We start from the raw sequence: 20,951 nt of genomic DNA, 5'->3' as shown, positions 1-20,951 counted from the left end.
CAGAAGTTCACAGGTGATGAACTGGAGGGGTCTGTAGTCTCAGGACCGGCGTGCTCACTGTGTCCCCCACCCCCTGGGTGCAGTAACATGAGCATGGCAGGAAGGCCCCCTTGGCTGGCTTTGAGGATGAGATCTGGGGACGGTGACGCCCAGCAGGAGCTCTGAAGCCCCGTCAGATTTGTCTGTCTTCCGCTTTTTGCCTCACCACTGGGGGCCGCCTTCCTGAGCACCCTTCTGCCCGTGACCCCTTTCTGGTCCCTTCCTTTGGAACAGGGTCCTCTCCATGCCTGTCCATCAGAGCAACCCCAGAGCCTCTCCCCAGGCCGCTGACATCCAGGGTGTCCTGCCAAAAACGGCCTCTGGGAAGTGGCGTCGGGCATCAGAACCCAGGCTCTGGGTGCCCTCGCGAGCACTCCTGGACGTGTTCATCCCGACAGAATCTGACGGGGAGGCGCGGGGCCTGGCTCAGCCTCTGCGGGCAGCGTGGCCCCAGGAGGGCGGCAGGGGGAGGGCTGGCCTGGCAGCCAGGGGTCTGAGCACCGCCCGGAGACTGAGCGCTGTGTGTTGTGTGTCCCCGTAGATTTCGGGCTGAGTAAAGAGGCCATCGACCACGACAAGAGAGCCTACTCCTTCTGTGGGACGATCGAGTACATGGCGCCCGAGGTGGTGAACCGGCGGGGCCACACGCAGAGTGCGGACTGGTGGTCCTTCGGCGTGCTCATGGTATGGTGCGCGCGCTCATGGCATGGTGCGCGCGCGGTGGGGCGTGCGCGTGCACCCGCGGTGGGGCGTGCTCATGGTATGGTGCGCGCGCGGTGGGGCGTGCGCGTGCACCCGCGGTGGGGCGTGCTCATGGTATGGTGCGCGCGCTCATGGCATGGTGCGCGCGGTGGGGCGTGCGCGTGCACCCGCGGTGGGGCGTGCTCATGGTATGGTGCGCGCGCTCATGGCATGGTGCGCGCTCATGGCATGGTGTGCGCGCGGTGGGGCGTGCGCGTGCACCCGCGGTGGGGCGTGCTCATGGTATGGTGCGCGCGCTCATGGTATGGTGCGCGCGCTCATGGCATGGTGTGCGCGCGGTGGGGCGTGCGCGTGCACCCGCGGTGGGGCGTGCTCATGGTATGGTGCGCGCGCTCATGGCATGGTGCGCGCGCTCATGGCATGGTGTGCGCGCGGTGGGGCGTGCGCGTGCACCCGCGGTGGGGCGTGCTCATGGTATGGTGCGCGCGCTCATGGCATGGTGCGCGCGCTCATGGCATGGTGTGCGCGCGGTGGGGCGTGCGCGTGCACCCGCGGTGGGGCGTGCTCATGGTATGGTGCGCGCTCATGGCATGGTGCGCGCGCTCATGGCATGGTGTGCGCGCGGTGGGGCGTGCGCGTGCACCCGCGGTGGGGCGTGCTCATGGTATGGTGCGCGCGCTCATGGCATGGTGCGCGCGCTCATGGCATGGTGTGCGCGCGGTGGGGCGTGCGCGTGCACCCGCGGTGGGGCGTGCTCATGCTATGGTGTGCGCGCGGTGGGGCGTGCGCGTGCACCCGCGGTGGGGTGTGCTCATGGTATGGTGTGCGCGCGGTGGGGCGGCACCCACAGTCTACAGGCGCCCCGGTCGCTGTGCCCCCGTGCACCTGCCCACCCCCGGAGCGCAGAGATCCGGGAACAACCCAGAAAGACAATGCCCGTTGTGTGACTCATCCGTCCCCGAGCCTGGCATTTCCTGGCAGCCTCCCCTCCGTCCTCCCCAGGCTCCCAGCATCGGGAACCAGAGCTGGGACTCGGCTAAGGACACAGGCGTGTGAAGAGTTAGACCTTCTTTATTCTTAACGCTCTTAACGTTATTTTAAAGGGAGCGGTCATTTCCAGATTAAAGATGCTTTTCTTATTTCAATCACAGAATCCCTCCACTTAGCCATAAAAGTCAGCGTGAACCAAAATACACGAGTGGAGCATTTTACATCTACGTCTAGAAACGTGGATTTTCTTTGGATTGTGTGTTTGCAGAGCGTGCAGCAAGCACGGTCTAGACGGGGTGTCCTGTCGTCAGGACAGAAGTGGCGCTGGCCCACACGGTCCTCCCGTCCTCAGCCTTCCTTGTCCCCTGCCCCCGTCCAGCCCCCCTGCACTGGGCCCTGGGCTGGCGGCCCCTCCACGCTTGCATGTCCTCAGCAGGAACCAGACCTCTGAGGCTCTTGGGTCTGACCCTGGATGGGAGAAGCATCGTGGCCTCTCCGGGTTGTCCAGCCCCCTCCCCCGTGTGCGTCTAATGAACGAGGAGAGCAAGTGATGGGGGTTCTCGGAGTTTCCACGGAGGTTGTTCGGCTGCCTCTTTCCAGCACACACCTCACACCCTGGCCACGGGACCTCTGGCCTCTGTCCTGCAGGGTGTCACCCGCGTGCCTTCCGGCTGGCACCCAGGAGACTCACTTGGTCTCTAGGTTCTGGTTCTGCAGACTCAGAAGTGCGGGCTGATTGGACTTGTCAGCACAGACCCCTAACCTCTGTCTGCAGGGCAGGCATGTTGAACCAGCTCAGGGGGCGGTGATCAGTTCCCACAGCCTCAGCCAAGATGCCAGTGCACAGGTTTCTGGAAGAGACCGCCTGCTGTGCTGGGCAGTGCCCCCACCTCCAGAGTCAGTGTGATCTCTCCCCTCCAGCCACTCACAAGGAAGTCACACTGATGAGAAGGCTGCTCCCCAAACAGAGTCACAGCAGATGAAGCGGGTTAGCCCAGGCAAGGTGGTCGGCACAAGCTGCTGACCTCACGCGGGCCCCATGAGTGCTGGCTGTCAGGGCTGGTGATGCTGCGTTCTTGGTTACGTAGACGTCTAGTGGCCTCAGCTGAGACGCAGTCCGTCTTCACGGCGGAGGCCCCTGAGATGGGACCTCCGGCTGTCCCTTCCGACCAGCCGTCTCTCTTTAGACACATCAGCGAGACCGTCAGGTTAGCTTCCCCCCGAAAGGCAGCCGCCTCCACCGCTCTGCTCCCGTCCACGTGGATGCTTCCTCGTCACCCTGTCTGGAGGGTGTGCGGTGGGGGTAGGCGCGTGGTGTCAGCCCCCTCACTGCAGATTTTACCAGAAGTTTGGTATCACCTTCTTGCCACGGGCTTCCTGGTCCCAGGTCACAGCTCTGCATCTTCAGGAGCGATTCCGGTTCTTCAGCCTCCGTCCCCCTCCGTCCCCCTGAGAAGCACTGGGTGGGGTGGGCTCCCTGGGGGCCCCCGGCTTCCCCTTGTCCCTGGACCCCGTCCCTACACTCTGCAAGCTCTTAGGGTGCACACTGGGCTCACCAGAGACCACACAGCGGTTCCCCAGGGAGCCCGTGCCCGAAGCTCTGGAGTCACAGAACGCCACGTGTGTCTCTGTGTACCAGATCTTCATCAGTGGCAGAGCAGGAGGCCGGCCTGAGCCTGGGGAGACAGAAGACCGCACACAAGACCACACGCGGCAGAGCCACCTGGAGTTAGCACTGTGAGGCTCCTGGGGGAGCGGGGACATGCTATCCGCCTCGCCCACGTCTCTCTGTATTAAGACAGCAGACGTAAAATCTACCCCATGAAGATAAAATATGCCTTACGTGCTGTTTTCTGGTCAAAATCATTGCATGTTTAATAGATGGAGAGACTGAGGGGAAAAATAAAGAATAGTGAAGACACAAAAAGGAAGATGAAATGAAAAACAGCCGAGGGAGAAGAGGCGTGAGAGGCAGAGCGAGGAGAGAGGAGGGCAGGAGGCGGCGCTCCGGCTCTGTGTCCTCTTGCCGCTTTGCCTCATCTTGGCTCGTGAACACAAGCGTCTCATCTTGTGTCATGAACACCTGTCTCTGCGAGGGTCTCCCGGGCACAGGGGAAGCCTTCACGGGTCCCCAGCCCAGGAAGGTTTGGGCCCCAAGGGTCCACAGGCAGTGAGTGCAGAGCGGGCCTGGGCTCCCCAGCCCCCCTGCCCCTGCACCCCAGGAAATGGCCCCAGACTTTGGAGACAGTGGCCCAGAGAGACCGGCCTCTCGCCCCCGCTGTCTGCCGCGGTCCTCACTCCAGGGAATGTCCGGCCACCCTGCTCTCGGGCTCAGGACACTCCGTCCTGAATTACCCACTTAGGGGCCCATCCGCTCCACGTTCAGTGTCTCGTGACCGCTGGGCCGGGGGATCACAGTCGGGTGAAGGAGGAGGGTCGTCCTGCTGATGACGAGTCTCGATGGCTCTCGGAGTCCACAGGGCATCCTTGCATTTGATCTGGACTGAAAGATCCCCCTCCCCTCCCCTGCCTCCTCCTCGCTGAGCTGCCCCACTACACCTACCAGGAAAGGACAGGTCATCAGTCTCCCCCTTGGAAGGTGTGGGGCCATGTCCTGCTGTCCCTTCAGGTTCCCATCCTGACCCCCGCTCCCTGCTGTGGAGCTGAGTTGGTGACCATGTCCATCGCCCGCCCATCCATCTCTGCACTGAACACCGAGGCCCACCGTGCAGCTCTGTTCTAAGCAAGCATGTGGGCCCGCACCCGCACATAACTGACCAGGATTCTGAATGGCCACTTGAGCTCGGGCGCACCCTGTCCGTCTGGGTCTCTCCACTGGGCAGTGGGGTTGGTCTGAACACTTGCTCCCGTTCTGTGTTGCTCTGCAGTTCGAGATGCTCACGGGGTCGCTGCCGTTCCAGGGGAAGGACAGGAAGGAGACCATGGCCCTCATCCTCAAGTGAGTCAAACTCCCACTTTGGGATCCACCCCAGCACTTGCTCGCCCCTTCTGATAGCAAGAGCTTCCGTCTTCGAAACCAGGAGTATCCAGTAGGCAATGATGGTAGTGAGCACACTTGGCATTTCCCTGTCAGTGGATAAAGTGAGTGGAGTGTGATTCTGATGAAATCTTCTATCGAAGATTCTGTTTCCCATCCGTGAAGAGCTCATCAAAGTTGTCCCTTGGCAGGGTCTTTAGACATGATAGCTGGTGACCTTCAGAAACGCAGACTCAGGGGCAGAGGGTGCAGGGGCTCCTGAGAGAGCCTCCCTAGCCTGCCTGTTGCCCACTCATGCCGGGGCCTGAGCTCTCCTGCCTGACATGGGCAGGAATCGTGTGTCCCGTGTGACTGAGTGTGTGCATGCTAAGTCGCTTCAGTTGTGTCTGACTCTTTGTGACCCCATGGACTATAGCCTACCAGGCTCCTCTGTCCATGGGACTTTCCAGGCAAGAAAACTGGAGTGGGCTGCCATTTCCTCCTCCAGGGGATCTTCCCGACCCAGGGATCAAGCCCTTGTCTCATGTCTTCTGCACTGGAGCCTTCTTTCCCACTACTCTCATCTGGGAAGCCTGTGACTGACTGTGAACATAACTTTCTCTTAATGTTCATGCAGAATATTTTACCATGAAAACAGGTTTTGCATTTAGAACCCTAGTTCAGTTCAGTCGCTCAGTTGTGTCCGACTCTTTGCCACCCCATGGATCGCAGCACGCCAGGCCTCCCTGTCCATCACCAACTCCCGGAGTTCACCCAGACTCACGTCCATCGAGTCCGTGATGCCATCCAGCCATCTCATCCTCTGTCCATCGAGTCCATGATGCCATCCAGCCATCTCATCCTCTGTCGTCCCCTTCTCCTCCTGTCCCCAATCCCTCCCAGCATCACAGTCTTTTCCAATGAGTCAACTCTTCACATGAGGTGGCCAAAGTACTGGAGCTCAGCTTTAGCATCATTCCTTCCAAAGAAATCCCAGGGCTGATCTCCTTCAGAATGGACTGGTTGGATTTCCTTGCAGTCCAAGGGTCTCTCAAGAGTCTTCTCCAACACCACAGTTCAAAAGCATCAGTTCTTCGATGCTCAGCCTTCTTCACAGTCCAACTCTCACATCCATACATGACCACAGGAAAAACCATAGCCTTGACTAGACAGACCTTAGTCGGCAAAGTAATGTCTCTGCTTTTGAATATACTATCTAGGTTGGTCATAACTTTTCTTCCAAGGAGTAAGCGTCTTTTAATTTTATGGCTGCAGTCACCATCTGCAGTGATTTTGGAGCCCCCAAAAATAAAGTCTGACACTGTTTGTACTGTTTTCCCATCTATTTCCCATGAAGTGATGGGACCAGATGCCATGATCTTAGTTTTCTGAATGTTGAGCTTTAAGCCAACTTTTTCACTCTCCTTTTTCACTTTCATCAAGAGGCTTTTTAGCTCCTCTTCACTTTCTGCCATAAGGGTGGTGTCATCTACATATCTGAGGTTATTGATATTTCTCCCGACAATCTTGATTCCAGCTTGCGTTTCTTCCAGTCCAGCGTTTCTCATGATGTACTCTGCATATAAGTTAAATAAGCAGGGTGACAATCTACAGCCTTGACATACTCCTTTTCCTATTCGGAACCAGTCTGTTGTTCCATGTCCAGTTCTAACTGTTGCTTCCTGACCTGCATACAGATTTCTCAAGGGACAGGTCAGGTGGTCTGGTATTCCCATCTCTTTCAGAATTTTCCACAGTTTATTGTGATCCACAAGGTCAAAGGCTTCGGCATAGTCAATAAAGCAGAAATAGATGTTTTTCTGGAACTCTCTTGCTTTTTCCATGATCCATCAGATGTTGGCAAGTAGACCTCTGGTTCCTCTGCCTTTTCTAAACCAGCTTGAGCATCAGGGAGTTCACGGTTCACATGTTGCTGAAGCCTGGCTTGGAGAATTTTGAGCATTACTTTACTAGCATGTGAGATGAGTGCAATTGTGCGGTAGTTTGAGCATTCTTTGGCATTGCCTTTCTTTGGAATTGGAATGAAAACTGAACTTTTCCAGCTGTGAAGCTGCTTGGCCTCATGACCTAGAACCCTAGAAAGAGATCTAAACACAGAGCCAGTCTTTCTGTAATATCCTTTTTTAAAGCATCATTTTATTTTGTCGGCTGCACTGCATGGCTCCTGGGATTCCCCAGAGTTCCCCGACCAGGGGTCGAACCCACGCTCCCTGCAGTGGAAACGCCAGGTCCTAACAGCTGGACCAGCAGGGAAGTCCCTTGCTGTAACTCCTTAAATGTGAACAGGCTTCATCTGAGCCAGATGTCAAATAGCAGTCCGTGGGAGAGAGAGAAGCAGGCAGAGGGCAGACGAGAGTGGGCAAGTAGCCCCTGGAACAGCTGGACTCCAAGTCACTCCAGCCTTCCCTGCTCAGGAGGGGCAGGGGGAGGTGGAGGGGGGCAGAGGGGGGCGCTCACCGCACCTGCAGGAGAAGCTGTGAAGCTGCTTGGCCTCGTGACCAGCTCTCTCAAACTCTGCTTGCAGGTGGACACACAACTTTTATAAAACCAAGAGGCACCTACAGACCTTGCATTTTTGTAGATCACGTCATTTTATAAATAAGAGGCATCCCATAATAAGAGACATCCCATGGACAATGTTTCCTGTATCAGGGGACCTTTACTCTGATGATGTGCGTAACTGCAGTCCGCTGTTTCTGTTGATGGTCTCTGCTCCTTTTCATGCTAAGGGGGCACAAGACCTTTTTCTGGAGCTAGAATAATTTCCTCCCATCAAATCCCAGGTGTGAACTTACAGCCTGTCACTCGGGAGTGACAGCATTTCTGAAGGGGCAGCATCAGACTGTGGTCACGTGGTTCCTGAAGGGAGGTGGGGGGTGTCCAGGACCCCAGGGGGCTGCGAGGCCCTCCTTTCCCAGATGTGACCACAGACTAAACTGGACGCAGATGGGAGAATCCAGCTGCCTCATCAAACCGAGAGAGATTCCCAAAAATGTCAGCAATGCCACTCGTCTCTCCAAAGCCTTTGATGTCGTTGTCTCAGAAAACATAGTTAATTTCCATTTAAAATGTTACTTATGTTCATGGGAGCATTGCTGTCTATTTTTAGGGGCTTTATTGTTTTTTAATGAATTATTAAACAGCTGCTGTGAATAGCTGCTATTGGTTTGATTGGATTTCTCTGTGGATGCTGACTGCAGAAACCCAGAGCACTGGAGCAAACTCTGGTCCCCCTTTGGCTTGTCCTTCTTCCCCTAAAATATGACTGCTTTTCAGAGCCAAGCTAGGCATGCCGCAGTTCCTCAGCGTGGAGGCCCAGAGTCTGCTGAGAGCGCTCTTCAAACGGAACCCCTGCAACCGGCTGGGTAAGCTCCCCTGACCCCTGAGCCACCCGGGGGTGATTGGAACGTGGAGGACATGCAGGTGTGAACTAGGGGGGAGCAGAGCTCAGGAGGAGCCCTGTGTGGCGGCGCCAGGTGGGGGGCTGGAATACCAGGACCCTGTCCCACCCGGCACTTCCTTGCTGTGCAACCTTCAGCCAAGGGCTGGCCCTCTCTGCACCTGGTTTCCCGACCTGTGAAGCGAGGGTCATAGCGGAGCTTCTTCACAGGGTTGTGAGGAAGACCTCCAGAGCCAGCATGGCACCTCACGCGTAGGAAACACGCAGTGTGTTTGACAAAGGAACGTGCGAAAAGCAGAGATAATCGGAGTGCACAGATCTGGGGGGTGGGGAGGGCGTCTTCCTTTCCCTGCCGCTTGTACAGATAGCGTTGTCTGAGGCGCAACCATCGTCCTGTGCAGTGCATTTTAACAGGTCTTGTTAAACTGGCTCCTGAGATCACTGCAAAAAGGCAGAGTGGGCAAGGGACTGTTGGGCTGTCTCTGGAAGGGCTGGCAGCACCAGACAAAGAATCAAGAAGCACCCAGCTGGGTCCCGAGTCCACGCCAGAAGCAGAACAAGAGAGAACCAGCTGTGGAGAAGAGGGACCTCTCTGGTCTGTCACCCTGAGAAGCCATCACGCGACCTGCCGCCAGCGGATCTGCTGATGATCGAAACTTTGGTTTCAGTACCAAGGTTTTGTTAGGAAAATCTGCCCAGTCTCTGCCTTGTCGTTTGTGAGTGCCACAACAAACTCTGAATACCTGTTCTGTTATGGATGCATACGTGAGCACCTGCCTCCTAGGTAGCAGGCCCACCACTCCACTCCCAACTGCTCTGCCCTTGGGCAGTGCCCAGGTATGGTCTCACCTGCCTAACCTCCCCAGAGGCAGAAACTGGAGTCAGGAACTAGAAATGAAGACATTAGCTCATTTATCCACTGAAACACACAAGACAAACAGCTCAGTCTCATCTCTTGCAGCGATTGAAGAATTTTGCTTTGGGAGTCCCTCTTCTTGCAAGTATCATGGTATCTGGTGGGGAGAATTCACGGCATTGGGGGGTGACTGTGACCAAACCGGAGGGGGGGGAATGTATTTGCTCTTGCTTTGTTTCGGAAAAAGGAAAGAATTTTCTAAATTTACTTTTATCTTAGACTTCAACATCACAAAAATCATAGTTCTCTAACCCAGAATATTGTTCTGTTATTTAGTTTGCATACCTGATGAGAGAGAAAGATGGATTGATCTCATTAGGTGGATAAATAATCATCAAATTCTGATGATTTGCTACAGTGGAGCCTGTAACAGCCTGGAAAACAGCCCATCCGTGGCCAGAGAATGCCCTCCTGATAATCTCTAAAGTGAGTTATTGCGAAGGTCCAGGAGTTATGGACCATCCTGCAAGACCACTTCATATTAATGTCATAGGATGTGCAGACTCATATAAAGAGGAAATCATAGTCAGAATCATTACTCACCCAACTTGACCCAGGTCGGCTACTAAATTTAATTGCCTTAAATCTTTGGCCTATAAAGTGAAAATTATGTTGTGTAGATTAATTTTGCTCTACACAGGCTGCTCAATTAGAAGGCTGGGACGTCTTTCCCCTCTCAATTGCCTTGAGCCTTATTATTGACCCACCCCTCAAAGTCCTCTGGCCCTTTTGTGAGTTTGTCAACATCAGAAGATCTCACCTAAGCCCTGGGTCCTCTCGTCAATCTGTGGTTTGACCCCATCACCTTTAAGTCAGCCGAGATCTCTGTCTATTGATCCTTGAACTGTAGAGGAGTCCCCTCTGTCCAAATTTCTGCTCTTCATCTATGACCAACCTAGACAGCATTAAAAAGCAGAGATATTACTTTGCCAACGAGGGTCTGTCTAGTAAAAGCTATGGTTTTTTCAGTGGTCATGTATGGATGTGAGAGTTGGACTATAAAGAAAGCTGAGTGCTGAAGAATTGATGCTGTTGAACTGTGGTGTTGGAGAAGACTCTTGAGAGCCCCTTGAACAGCAAGGAGATCCAACCAGTCCATCCTAAAGGAAATCAGTCCTGAATAGTCATTGGAAGGACTGATGCTGATGCTGAAACTCCAATATTTTGGCCACCTGATGCAAAGAACTGACTCGTTGGAAAAGACCCTGGTGCTGGGAAAGATTGAAGGCAGGAGGAGAAGGGGACAACAGAGGATGAGATGGCTGGATGGCATCACTGACTCGATGGACATGAGTTTGAGCCAGCTCCTGGAGTTGGCACTGAACAGGGAGGCCTGGTGTGCTGCAGTCCATGGAGTCACAAAGAGCTGGACACGACTGAGCGACTGAACTGAACTGATCAGAACCCTAGCCATATGGGGTAAGGGACCAGCTTGCCCCAGGGTGAACTCATCCCGACTAATCACATTTCCACATAAGGTTTCCCATGAAGTTCTGGGGTTAGGACTTGACCACATGAATTTGGAGGAACACCGCTCAGTACCTCCGAGAGTGAGTCCGTAACATCTGCAGTGGAAGAAACGGCGGAAGTTCCTCTGGTTGGTGTTGCACACCTGACAGGTGATGAGGCCGAGGCCCTTCCCCAGATCGCCTGCTGGAGGCGGCTGCTGAGCCTGAGATGGTGTTTCCACCCTGTCGTCCCCTGAAGGCATGACATCCTCACGCAGTGAGTCTGAGTCTAGGTCCCCCGGCCACTGCTGGCTGCGGGCAGGCACTGTTCAGTGAGGGGCCCCACACCTGTGGCAGATGCTGGGGACACAGGTCGGTGATGCCGCCTGGGAAACCCAGTCATGTGGATGAAGAGGCCAGAAATCTCGGGTGGGTTTCACCCCTGCCTTTTCCCTGCAGACCAGAGAAGGCTGAGGAGCCAGCCGAGGGAGCCCCCCCTCCTCCGGTAGGATGTAGTACCCAAGGAGCAGGGGCGAGGCAGGCTGGGGGGCAGACAGATGGAGGGGGCAGGCAGGCCCCCAGCCAGGCCTGAGGGGCAAGGTGCAGGGGCGAGGTGGGCCTGAGGGGACAGGCAGATGGAGGGGGCAGGCAGGCCCCCAGCTAGGCCTGGCAGAGGCTCAGTGGCCAGTGGGTGGAACAGCAGGAACAGCATTGTTTTCTGTGCCATAAGTGGAGAGATTTTACTTTTATATTTGTCCAAAATGGAGTCAAATTTCTGTCTATTTCAACCATGGTGCAAGTGGACCCAGCAGCTGGAAGACTGGATTATTTGGGCTTCGCACTTGTTTATTACGCACTGTGGTTTGTTCAGTGATGGAAGCAGGCCCAAAATATACCGGCTGCTGCAGTCAGGAGGGCCCCCCGGCAGGGCTGCCTGAGGACCTGGGGTGGCGTCTCCAAGCCTTGTGTGTGTATTAGCCTGGGGGGCAGTGGGGAATGTGGGTGCTGGGCCAGAGAAACACTGCACAGAGTCACGGAGGGTCCTGTAGCACGCGAGAGCACGTGTGACCTCAGGTGGCCAAGGGGAGGGGCCGGGAGGCCATGCCGGCTGAACGGTCCCCAGGGCAGGACCCTCTGAGGATGCAGCAAGAGGCTCTGGTTTCTCTGCCGATCATTCTGGTTGTGAATTAGAGAAGGACCCTACGGGGGTCCCTAGCTCATCCCTGTGAACATCTGCAGCTTCTCTGGAGAGTCCTGGGACATCCTGGGCTCCTGGAAGATCAGGCGGCAGGATCTGGAGTCAGACGTGCTGCTGAGCATAAAACAGCATGGCCAGTAAGCTACCACCAACCGTCCGGGACACACGGGGGCAGGGCCATCCACCCGCAAGGGCTCTGCTCTTCCGGCTTCCGTCTCCTTTCCAGAGTCCGTTTCCAGGGGCTGTGCTCTCCTGATCTGGCTTCAGACACTGGCCACCCCGCTCTCCTGTCATCTCCTCCAGCCCCGCTGGCACCACCGAGACCTCGCGTGCTGGGCTGGCCCTTGATGGCTTGGTCATGATGAACACCCTGCCCCTCGCTGGGAGCTGGCGGTTCCCCACCAGCCCTGAGGATCTGCGGGGGCGCCGCACTCGGCTGTCAGGGCCCTGGGAGATACAGCCACAGCCGAGCAAAGATTCTAAGCATCAGATGAAGAATCAAGCTGACCGAAGATACTTCAAAGCCAGAACAGTGACTTGTAGATGACCTGTGGGTGATGAAGACGTAGAAAGGAGACCTAGAGTTCAAATCCTGGGTGGCTGTAGACTGGCCTTTCGGAGTGTGCAGGTCTGATGCAATGCAAAGTACTCGAGGAAAACAGCCAGACATGAGCAGATTGTGAACACGCCCAAAAGAGCTAGAGAGCGACTCTGTGACTCTCAGACAACAAACGCAGCACCAAGTCAATAGTTCAACAGTCACGGAGGGCCCAGGGAGTAAACATTTCCCCGAATTTTCTGTGGGCAGGAAGAGTGAAGGAAAACATTTTTGGCAGATCCTCAGAACTTTTGAGGGACGATTTACTGAGAATGTGGAAGCTTGTCGATGATTAAGCGCAGAAGGAAATGAACAGGGTTGCCGTGTTGAAAAATGTGCAGGGGAAGGCTCCAGGTGACCAGGATCAGAAAGGGTCAGGTCCCGGCGACAGGCCCAGTGCTGCGTTTACAGCCGCGCTCAGTGGAGGTCGGTTCCCACGGATGTAATACCACCACTGGACCAGCACAGAGAAATCCAGACGTGGTCCAGAGAGCCACGTTCGGGAAGACGGTCCTCGAGTGATCACAACAGAAGTAATTAACTGTGGTACTTACTCGCGCTGCAGAGAGTGTGAATTCTTGAATCTGCGTATTTGGCTGGCGTGGGGGATCTTAGTGAAGACTCACTAAGCTACCTAGAGATTGCTCTTCTGTTCTGAATGTTTCCCTCCATGCACACCTGCCTCTGTGTCTTCTTCCTGCCTCTGGGGACAGAGTGAGACTTGAGTGCATTTGGTGACGACCCCACGGCAAGTCAGCCGAGATTCAGTGACAAGCACAGACTCCCCCGGACTCTGCCAGGATGGATCTCTGCTCACTGCGTGTGTAAACAAAAACGAGTTGTCAAGTGCAGAGCAGACTATGTTAACGTGTTTCAGGAAAGGATAAATAGAACTGGAATCCAAAATAATCACCCCACTTCCCCTAGGAAGGTTGACCAGGCTTCAGGGAGCTGCGTGCAGAAACTTTCTGGTTCACATTTCCCTCCTTTGGAATAGTTACAATTTTTGAGTCATGATGGAAGTGTCAGCTCACCGTCGAGTGTTTGCGGAGGCCTAGAAGCACAAACATGGTGCAGAATCTCACTGCAGTGGAAGAAGAAGGTGCAGGTTAAAATGTGCCCAAGAAAACCCAGCTGGCGCAACAGAGACTTGCAGTTATGCCAATACCTGTATTTCCTGTCTGTCTGGTTTTGTTTGGATTCCTGCGGCATGTACTCGCAAATAATGAATGAGCGTGAAATGCGATGGGTAAAACATGCAAAAAAGACCGGTGAAAGTATTTATCACTCAGTCGTGTCCAACTCTTTGCGACCCCGTGGACTGTAGCCCACCAGGCTCCTCTGTCCATGGGGATTCTCCAGGCAAGAATACTGGAGTGGGTTGCCATTTCCTCCTTCAGGGGATCTTCCCGACCCAGGGATCGAATCTAGGAGGATTCTTTACCATCTTAGCCACCAGGGAATCCCCCTAAAAAAGCTGAAAGAGTACAAATCAGAGGTGATTTTTCATTTTGCTTTACTCACGGTGGCCAAGTCTTTTTCAATCCTGTATTCTGGGCTTCAGCAAAGGAGGCCTGCGTGCGGGTGGGCACGACGCCAGCACGTTCATTGCTGACATGTTCCTGCAGCTGCCTGGGCACCTGGGAGGACTGCCAGATGCTGGGGACGCGCAGGCTGGGCCAGCTCTCCGGTCAGGTCAGGGGTTTCTCTGGAGATGGGCGCGGACTTGCAGAGGGTCCTCAAACAACGCTGTTTCTCTCCACTACTGACAACACTCCTGACACCAGACGCTCGGGGTTTCCACGTGGACGGCTCTCCCCGTCTCCACAGACACCCACGGGGTCCTAGGATTCAGCGCAGTTCTGACCGCCCGAGTTATCCTGGACCCCAGAGGGTTACGGTCACTCCCATCAGACCCCCGCCTCAGACACAAGCCGGGGGGCCCAGGTCTTCACTGTGCTTCCTGCTGACCAGGTGTAAAGCCAGGGTTCCCAGGACCGCCCCCGCCCCCACCAGCTCTGGAAATTCAGAGAACCGATCCCAGACCTCAGGAAGGTCTCCTGTGACTGTTACTGATTCATTGCACAGGATGCTCTAAAAGATTAGATGAGGGCTTCCCTGGTGGTCCTGGGGTGCAGTATCTCACTTAGTGGGAAAGGCCTCTGGTGTGTCTGCCTCCCCGGGTCCCTGGAGCGCAGCATTCCAGGTCTGACCCCTTCCTCCTGTCTATGGTCATTTGCATATCAAAGAGTTGACCAGCAGGTCCTGGAGGCTAGCGTGGTGACAGGGGCAGGGGCTCTTTCCCACTGTGCTGGCCTGGCCAGGCTTCCCGGCCGAGGCTGGACCCTTGCCCACCTAGAGATGACCTGATTCCGTGAGCAGCTTCCCGACGAGGCCCACAGCAGGCTGTGTCTCCTGCGAGGGTCCCCCGGCTCCTCAGGCTGGATGGTGAGGCTGGGTCGGGGGCTCCACAGGGACCACAGAGGCTTGAGGTGGCCACGCGCCATCTGTCCTCCTCATCTTCCTGCCTCCCTCCCAAGGACAAGACCTCAGGCTCGGGTGGAGGCCGGCTGAGTGGGGCTGGACCTGGACCAGGTTCTGCACTGGGGCAGGGCTGGGCCCCTGGAGCTCGGGGTGCCTCCTGCTCGGCCTGTCCCTTTGAGCTGGAAAGCCTTTTTCCCCTCGACATGCAGCAGGAGCTGCGCTTGCCCACTGGAGGCGGCCTGCCACCCCTTCCCGCGTCCGTGGCGAATCCCGCCTTTGTTAGTGTTGATGATCAGCACGTATTCACTCCCTGAGACGTGGAGGTGCCGGCAGGGTTCACTCTGGGAGGTGTGGGATCCATGACGATGTGCGTCCACCGTCAGGGGTCGGACGGTCCCGCTGCCCTGAAGTCCTCCGCGCGCCCCCTCCCTCGGGCCTCGGGATATACCGTCAGCAGCAAAGCGGGCAGAGGTGAAGCAGCAACAAGCAACAGGCAGCTCTGTCGGTACTCAGGGTGCAGTGCTCGAGGGGTGCCCGCCACTCCCTGCTGGCCTGTCTCCAGGCTGCCGTCCTGCAGGACACAGGCACCCCGGGCCCTGCCTTCCTCCCCGGGAGCCCAGGAGCCAAGTCTCTCTGGGCTGGGCTCCCCGCCGCCCTCGCCCGCGTCATCTCATCCTTCAGGAAGGTCCGGCCTGCAGCTGGTTCTGATGGAGGCTGGGCCGGGCCTCCACGTCCTGGCCCAGCTGCCAGGGCAGCTCACAGCTACTGCTGGGGGCGTCCACTCTGCCCCTCCCCCGCCCCCTCTCAGCTGGTCACAGCCCAGCAGGGCGGCATGGTGGCCTCTGCAGGCTGTGAGGTGGGCAAGGCGGGGACTGGCAGGAGAGGGGGCAGCTGAGGCTGCTTCTCCCTGGAGGTCGTCGGGACCACCCTGCACGTGCCCCCGGCACCCGCCTCACTGCTTCATCAGAGGGCGTGCAGTGGCGGGCTTGCACTGACGTCAGAGGGCGTGCAGTCGCAGCTCTGCTCTGACGTCAGAGGGCGTGTCGTCACCAGTTTGCGCTGACGTCAGAGGGCGTGTAGTCGAGTCTCTGCTCTGACAGTCTCTGCTTTCTGGCCCCCCAGGTGCCGGGCTGGACGGCGTGGAGGAGATCAAGCGCCACCCTTTCTTCGTCACCATCGACTGGAACGTAAGTTGCCGGCCCGGGTCCCTTCTGCATAGAAACCGCAGGAAGATGGGGCTGGGGCAGGGGGCGCAGCAGCTGCTGGATACAGGCCAGCGGTCAGCGTAAACCCGTCCCCTGAAGGAGGGTGCTCCCTCGGGGTGTCTCCCAGGCACAGGCCAGGGACCCTCCAGCCCTCCCCTGCAGCTCTAGGCCTGGAACCCGTCCAGGCCTTTGCCGGTTGGAGCCCCTGGGCCCCCGTGGTCCTGCAGCCCTCCCGCGTCCCTGAGGACCGAGCTGAGGCCACCCCGGGCCACTCGCGGCTGCTCAGAGCGTTGGGCATGGGCCCTCTGGGCCCAGACTGGGGGCAGCTTCCTGCCTGGAGTCCGGGTCCCGCCCGCAGTCAGCTCTCTCTGCTGTAGAAGCTGTTACAGAAAAGCGTTCCCCCGACCGGGGAAGACAGGTGTCTGTGATGCTTGTTAAAGACGTAAGGAAGACTTGTTTGGAGGGCCGTCACAATGGTGTGGGACCACTTCAGGGGTGGGGGTCCTGCCTTCGGGAGGGAGGTGGGGCGCGGACCGGGGGTTGGCGGGCAGAAGGTGATTAAGGGGAAACACCAGGTGGGGGTTCCGGCTAAACCCACCTGCCAGGACTCACGCTGGGGCGGGCGTCGTAATTGAGCTGGTCGGTGTCCAGGGTGATGAGATGTGGAAGGCGGGGGGTGGTCAGACTGACTCGGGACTCCTGCGGGAACTGGACAGAGTGAGAGGAGGCCCCCTACAGCCACCCAGACACCGGGGTTCTAATGCTCCAGGTGGGATCTCCCCCGGAGGCAGAGCTGTGCGCCACGTGGACCAGACACCCCAGACCCGCCCACGGCGCGCTGGAGCCCTTGGGCTGCTTCCTGTTCCCCTTCCTGTCCTGTCTGCGTCCTTTCTGCTCTTTCAGGAAGCATCTCTCACGGTGCCCTTTGCCTAATTGGAGCGTGTTAATGTTGAAATGCCTGGAGCCACAAGTGCTTGCAGGAAACAGATGTTCTGTCTGTGACCCCGAGCTGCAATCAGTTTTCCCTTCCATTATCGAGTTGCTATTTTTGTTTCGCTCCCTCTGTCCTTCCCTAGTCACCTTTTAGGTATAAATAGAATTCAGATGCACCTGCTCGGAGCACCCCAGCCTGTACATATGGTGTGAAACCCGTTCCATCATTGCTACAGCTCGTGTCGTCTCAAAATCCTGGGACAAGCTCTGAGACTGAAAGTGATGCCTGGTGGACTTGGTCTTGAGACCCCACTGTCTTTCCATCGGTGTGAGGAGAATTGTCCGAGAGGCTCAGAGAGGGGCGTCCAGGTCAGAATTAGGAAGCTCTATGGCCTCCACAAAATGGTACGCCCGTCCACTCTCCGTCTGACCCTGAGCTCCGCAGTAGATGTGACAGAATGAGGAGCAAGTTCCCCTTTTCTTTAAATCTTCAAACCCACTCCAAGGTCTGGACACAGGGAAAGAGAAGACATGTATGAGAATAACACTTATGGAGAAGGCGATGGCACCCCACTCCAGCACTCTTGCCTGGAAAATCCCATGGGCGGAGGAGCCTGGTGGGCTGCAGTCCATGGGGTCGCTAAGAGTCGGACACGACTGAGCGACTTCACTTTCACTTTTCACTTTCATGCATTGGGGAAGGAAATGGCAACCCACTCCAGTGTTCTTGCCTGGAGAATCCCAGGGACGGGAGAGCCTGGTGGGCCGCCGTCTCTGGAGTCGCACAGAGTCGGACACGACTGACGCGACTTAGCAGCAGCAGCAGCAACAGCAGCAGCAGTGCTTTCCAGACCTCCCTGGAGGCTCGGTGGTGAAGAATCCGCCTGCAAACGCAGGAGACTCAGGCTTGGTCCCGGGTCGGGAAGGTGCCCTGGAGGAGGCAATGACTCCCCCCGCCGGTGTTCTTGCCTGGGGCATTCCACGGACAGAGGAGCCTAGCGGGCTACAGTCCTAGGGGTCGCAGAGTCAGACACAACTCAGCGACTAAACGCCGACAAAGCACTTTCCAAAATGTTTATCCAGTGACAGGAAGACATTTAAGACTGCAGCAAACACCAGGGTGCCTCGGAAGGGCAGGATGACCAAACACCCCCGGTGGCTTTGAGGCTTTTTGCTGCCCTCTTGAAACCAGGATGAGGCTGCACCAAACCCCCGAGATGGGGGGTCTGGGGCATATTTCACTGACAGGCTCCGTCTCTGCAGGTCCCAGTGTCGGGGGAAGGGGGGTCTTGGGGGGACTTCCTGCTGCCCCCCAGCAAGCCTCAGTGAGCTTTCTCCCACACTGTGTCTCTGGTCAGTCGGGCTCTCCGCAGCTGACACACAGGCTTACAGAGGCCATTCAGAAAGTGCACAGGAACAACGCTTGCACACGCTGCCGAGTGAAGCCCGAGGGTGCACAGGCTGCAGACCCGCTTCTGGGACCTGCTCAGTGGGCGCTGGAGTTGGGATTCTGCCCCAGGCAGAGCAGGGCAAGTGTGAGCCGAGTACCATCCCGGAGCCAGGACCCCCGGGGGCCACCTCCTCTCTGGATCCCTGAGTTATCACTCGATGTTTCCATTTAAAATACGCGCTACTCTCCACGCGGGCGAAGCCGCAACAGCTCACTGCTGGGGGACCATCTGTTTGCGACGAGCTCTTCTCCTTATACATGAGGATTTGCCAGTGGGGTCTGCGTCTCCTCCCAAGGGGTCAGCCTCCTGGCCAGGACCACCTCCCAGTTCCCAGTGGAGGCAGGTGAGGACTTGGCCTGGGTGTTAAGTGAGGGGAGGAGCCAAAATGGTTGGGCTTCAGCCTCCAGGTGCAAGAGCTCTCCTTCGGATGAAATGATGACCTGTTCTGTGTGTGTGTGTTTACTGAGATACAGTTGACATGTATTAGTTCCAGTGTTACGACATCACAGTTTGCTTTTTGTACGCATTGTGACGTGATCACACAGTAAGTCTAGTTGAAATCTGTCGCCACACGTAGTTGTAAGCTTTTTCCTTCGGATGAGAACTCTCAGGATCTCCTCTTTCAGCAACTTCCAAACAGGCATGTCTTCTGAGCTATAGTCAGTATGCGGTACAGAACCTCCCCAGAACTTATCCATTGTAAGCAAGATATCCGTGCCTTTAACCCCCTCACCCGTTTCGGCCACAGGAAACCCCTCCCGCCCCTGGCCACCACTCGCGTGGTTCTCTTTCGTGGAACTCTCTTGTGTAAACAAATGCCCCTTCATTGTGGAAGTGGGAGACCAGGCTCTGCTGGAGGCCCCTCCCTTCCCGCCCTCCAGGAAGCAGCAGGAGGACAAATATTTGGTGACTAGCCCCGCGCAGACACCCCAGGGAGAACGGCCGGTGGCAGGGGCAGCCAGGCTGGGCGGCCGGCAGGCTTGGTAACAGCACATGTTTTAACCAGAGCGGGGAGCTCACCCTGCGTATTTGATTTCCCCTGACCAGCACCTGCATCAGGGAAGTACACACACACACACACACACACACACACACATGCACACACGCACACACGCACACATGCACACCCGCCAGTGCGTCAGCACAGAAAGCAGCATCTTTCCATTTCTGGAAAGGGTAACTCAGTTCCTAATGAAATCTCTTCACCCAGGGCTGGAAGCAACCAAGTAATGGGAGGCTGGATTAGCTCACTTCTCCTCCGAGGGCTCCCGAGCGCACACCCCAGCTCCAAGTGTGCACACGCGGCCAAGGCCGCTCTGAACCCGAGAGGGAGCCCAGCGGTCAGTGCGCCTGTGTGGACGGCACCTTCTGCAGGGTGTGCTCCAGCGGGGTCTCCGCTGAGGCGGGAAGAGTCTGGAGACCCAGGACCACCCCCCCGCCTGTGCCCTCGTCACCCTTGACCCTGGAAGGGGTCGTACCTAACCTATTATAGCTTCAGTTTTCTGGTCTGTAAAATTGGTGATAAAATCTGCTATCTCAAGTCGTTAAGAGACTGGAAGCGGATCCAGACAGGCTGCTACATGCGTTTGCAGAGCCACCCGTCTGGAGCCCTGAGTCCAGGCCTGGTGAGCCCAGAGCCCCGGGAAGGGCCCCATGTTCCCAGCCGGGGCCTAGGAGCCCGCCGGTGAGGCAGGCTGGGGAGAACACGAGCTGACAGATTGCAGCCAGACACTCCTCCTGGTTCCCACACCCTGCTGTGGGGTGCACAGCTCCCCACGATTGACGCCAGCTGCTGCCTGTTCCCAGGGTGAGCTGACTGAACCTAGGCCTCCCATTCCCAAATCCACCTGGATGGAACCCCTGGCCCACACCTGCCATCACCAGGCTGTGCCGGTCCGGTGCCCATCTCCCTCCTCAGACGGGCATCCTGGGCCCTGGGGCCACCTTCAAACCTCTCCCTACCTCCCCCAACACCTCAGCATCATCCGTCATGTCCTGCCCGACTCTGAACGCCCTTGTGTTGCTCCTTAAAAGCAATCAGCGAGGAGTCAGGCTTGGAACAATGTACATGAGGGTGTGCCCTTGAACCCTGTCCAAGGCAGTCATCGTGAGACTGAGTCAGACCCCAGAAGCGGCCGGCTCTCTGACAGGCGCTCCGAGGGCCTGTTCAAGAGTGCAAAAACATGTATATCAACTGCAAAGCCCGACTCAGCCCCTGGACTTGAACAGAGGGGTCTGGAGGCCTGAATCTGGGAGCAGCCCAAACAGGTGCCCCAGGAGGTGCAAAGACCCTGCGGTGTGGGTGAGGGGGGCGCGGATGGGGTCGGTGTCCCCGGCAACTGGTGGCATCTGAACTGCTGGCTCCCAGTCCTGGGACAGGGGCGACAGTGCAGAGGAGCAGGGCTCTTCCTGTTGGTACCTGGGGGGGCGGACGTGACTGGCCTGTCAGATGCTACTTGAAGCAGATTCTATTGCGCAGAAATGATCGAGACTGTCACGCTAAAATCAGAGTATTTAGATGCCCCCAAAGCCTTTTCCCTGGAGCCGCAGCTTCAACGTCTGTGTGTAGACGATGCGGCTGTGTGGTGT

At 56.9% G+C, this 20,951-nt stretch overlaps 1 protein-coding gene across 6 annotated transcripts in view; it reads left to right on the top strand.

Moving 5' to 3' along the window:
• The window catches only part of RPS6KA2 (ribosomal protein S6 kinase A2), a 334,483-nt gene that overhangs the window by 274,089 nt on the left and 39,443 nt on the right, over nucleotides 1-20,951 (top strand). For all 6 annotated transcript variants that reach the window (XM_069599347.1, XM_069599348.1, XM_069599349.1 and 3 more), the window contains 4 exons: nucleotides 581-723; nucleotides 4,620-4,690; nucleotides 8,006-8,094; nucleotides 15,896-15,960. In XM_069599347.1, the coding sequence (XP_069455448.1) occupies nucleotides 581-723; nucleotides 4,620-4,690; nucleotides 8,006-8,094; nucleotides 15,896-15,960 (368 nt within the window). The remainder of the gene's footprint in view (nucleotides 1-580; nucleotides 724-4,619; nucleotides 4,691-8,005; nucleotides 8,095-15,895; nucleotides 15,961-20,951) is intronic.

This window comes from Ovis canadensis, chromosome 8 (assembly GCF_042477335.2).
Source record: "Ovis canadensis isolate MfBH-ARS-UI-01 breed Bighorn chromosome 8, ARS-UI_OviCan_v2, whole genome shotgun sequence".
NCBI classification, from domain to species: domain Eukaryota; kingdom Metazoa; phylum Chordata; class Mammalia; order Artiodactyla; family Bovidae; genus Ovis; species Ovis canadensis.
The sequence above is the reverse complement of the archived record's forward strand: the minus strand, read 5'-3'. Positions and strand labels throughout refer to the sequence as shown.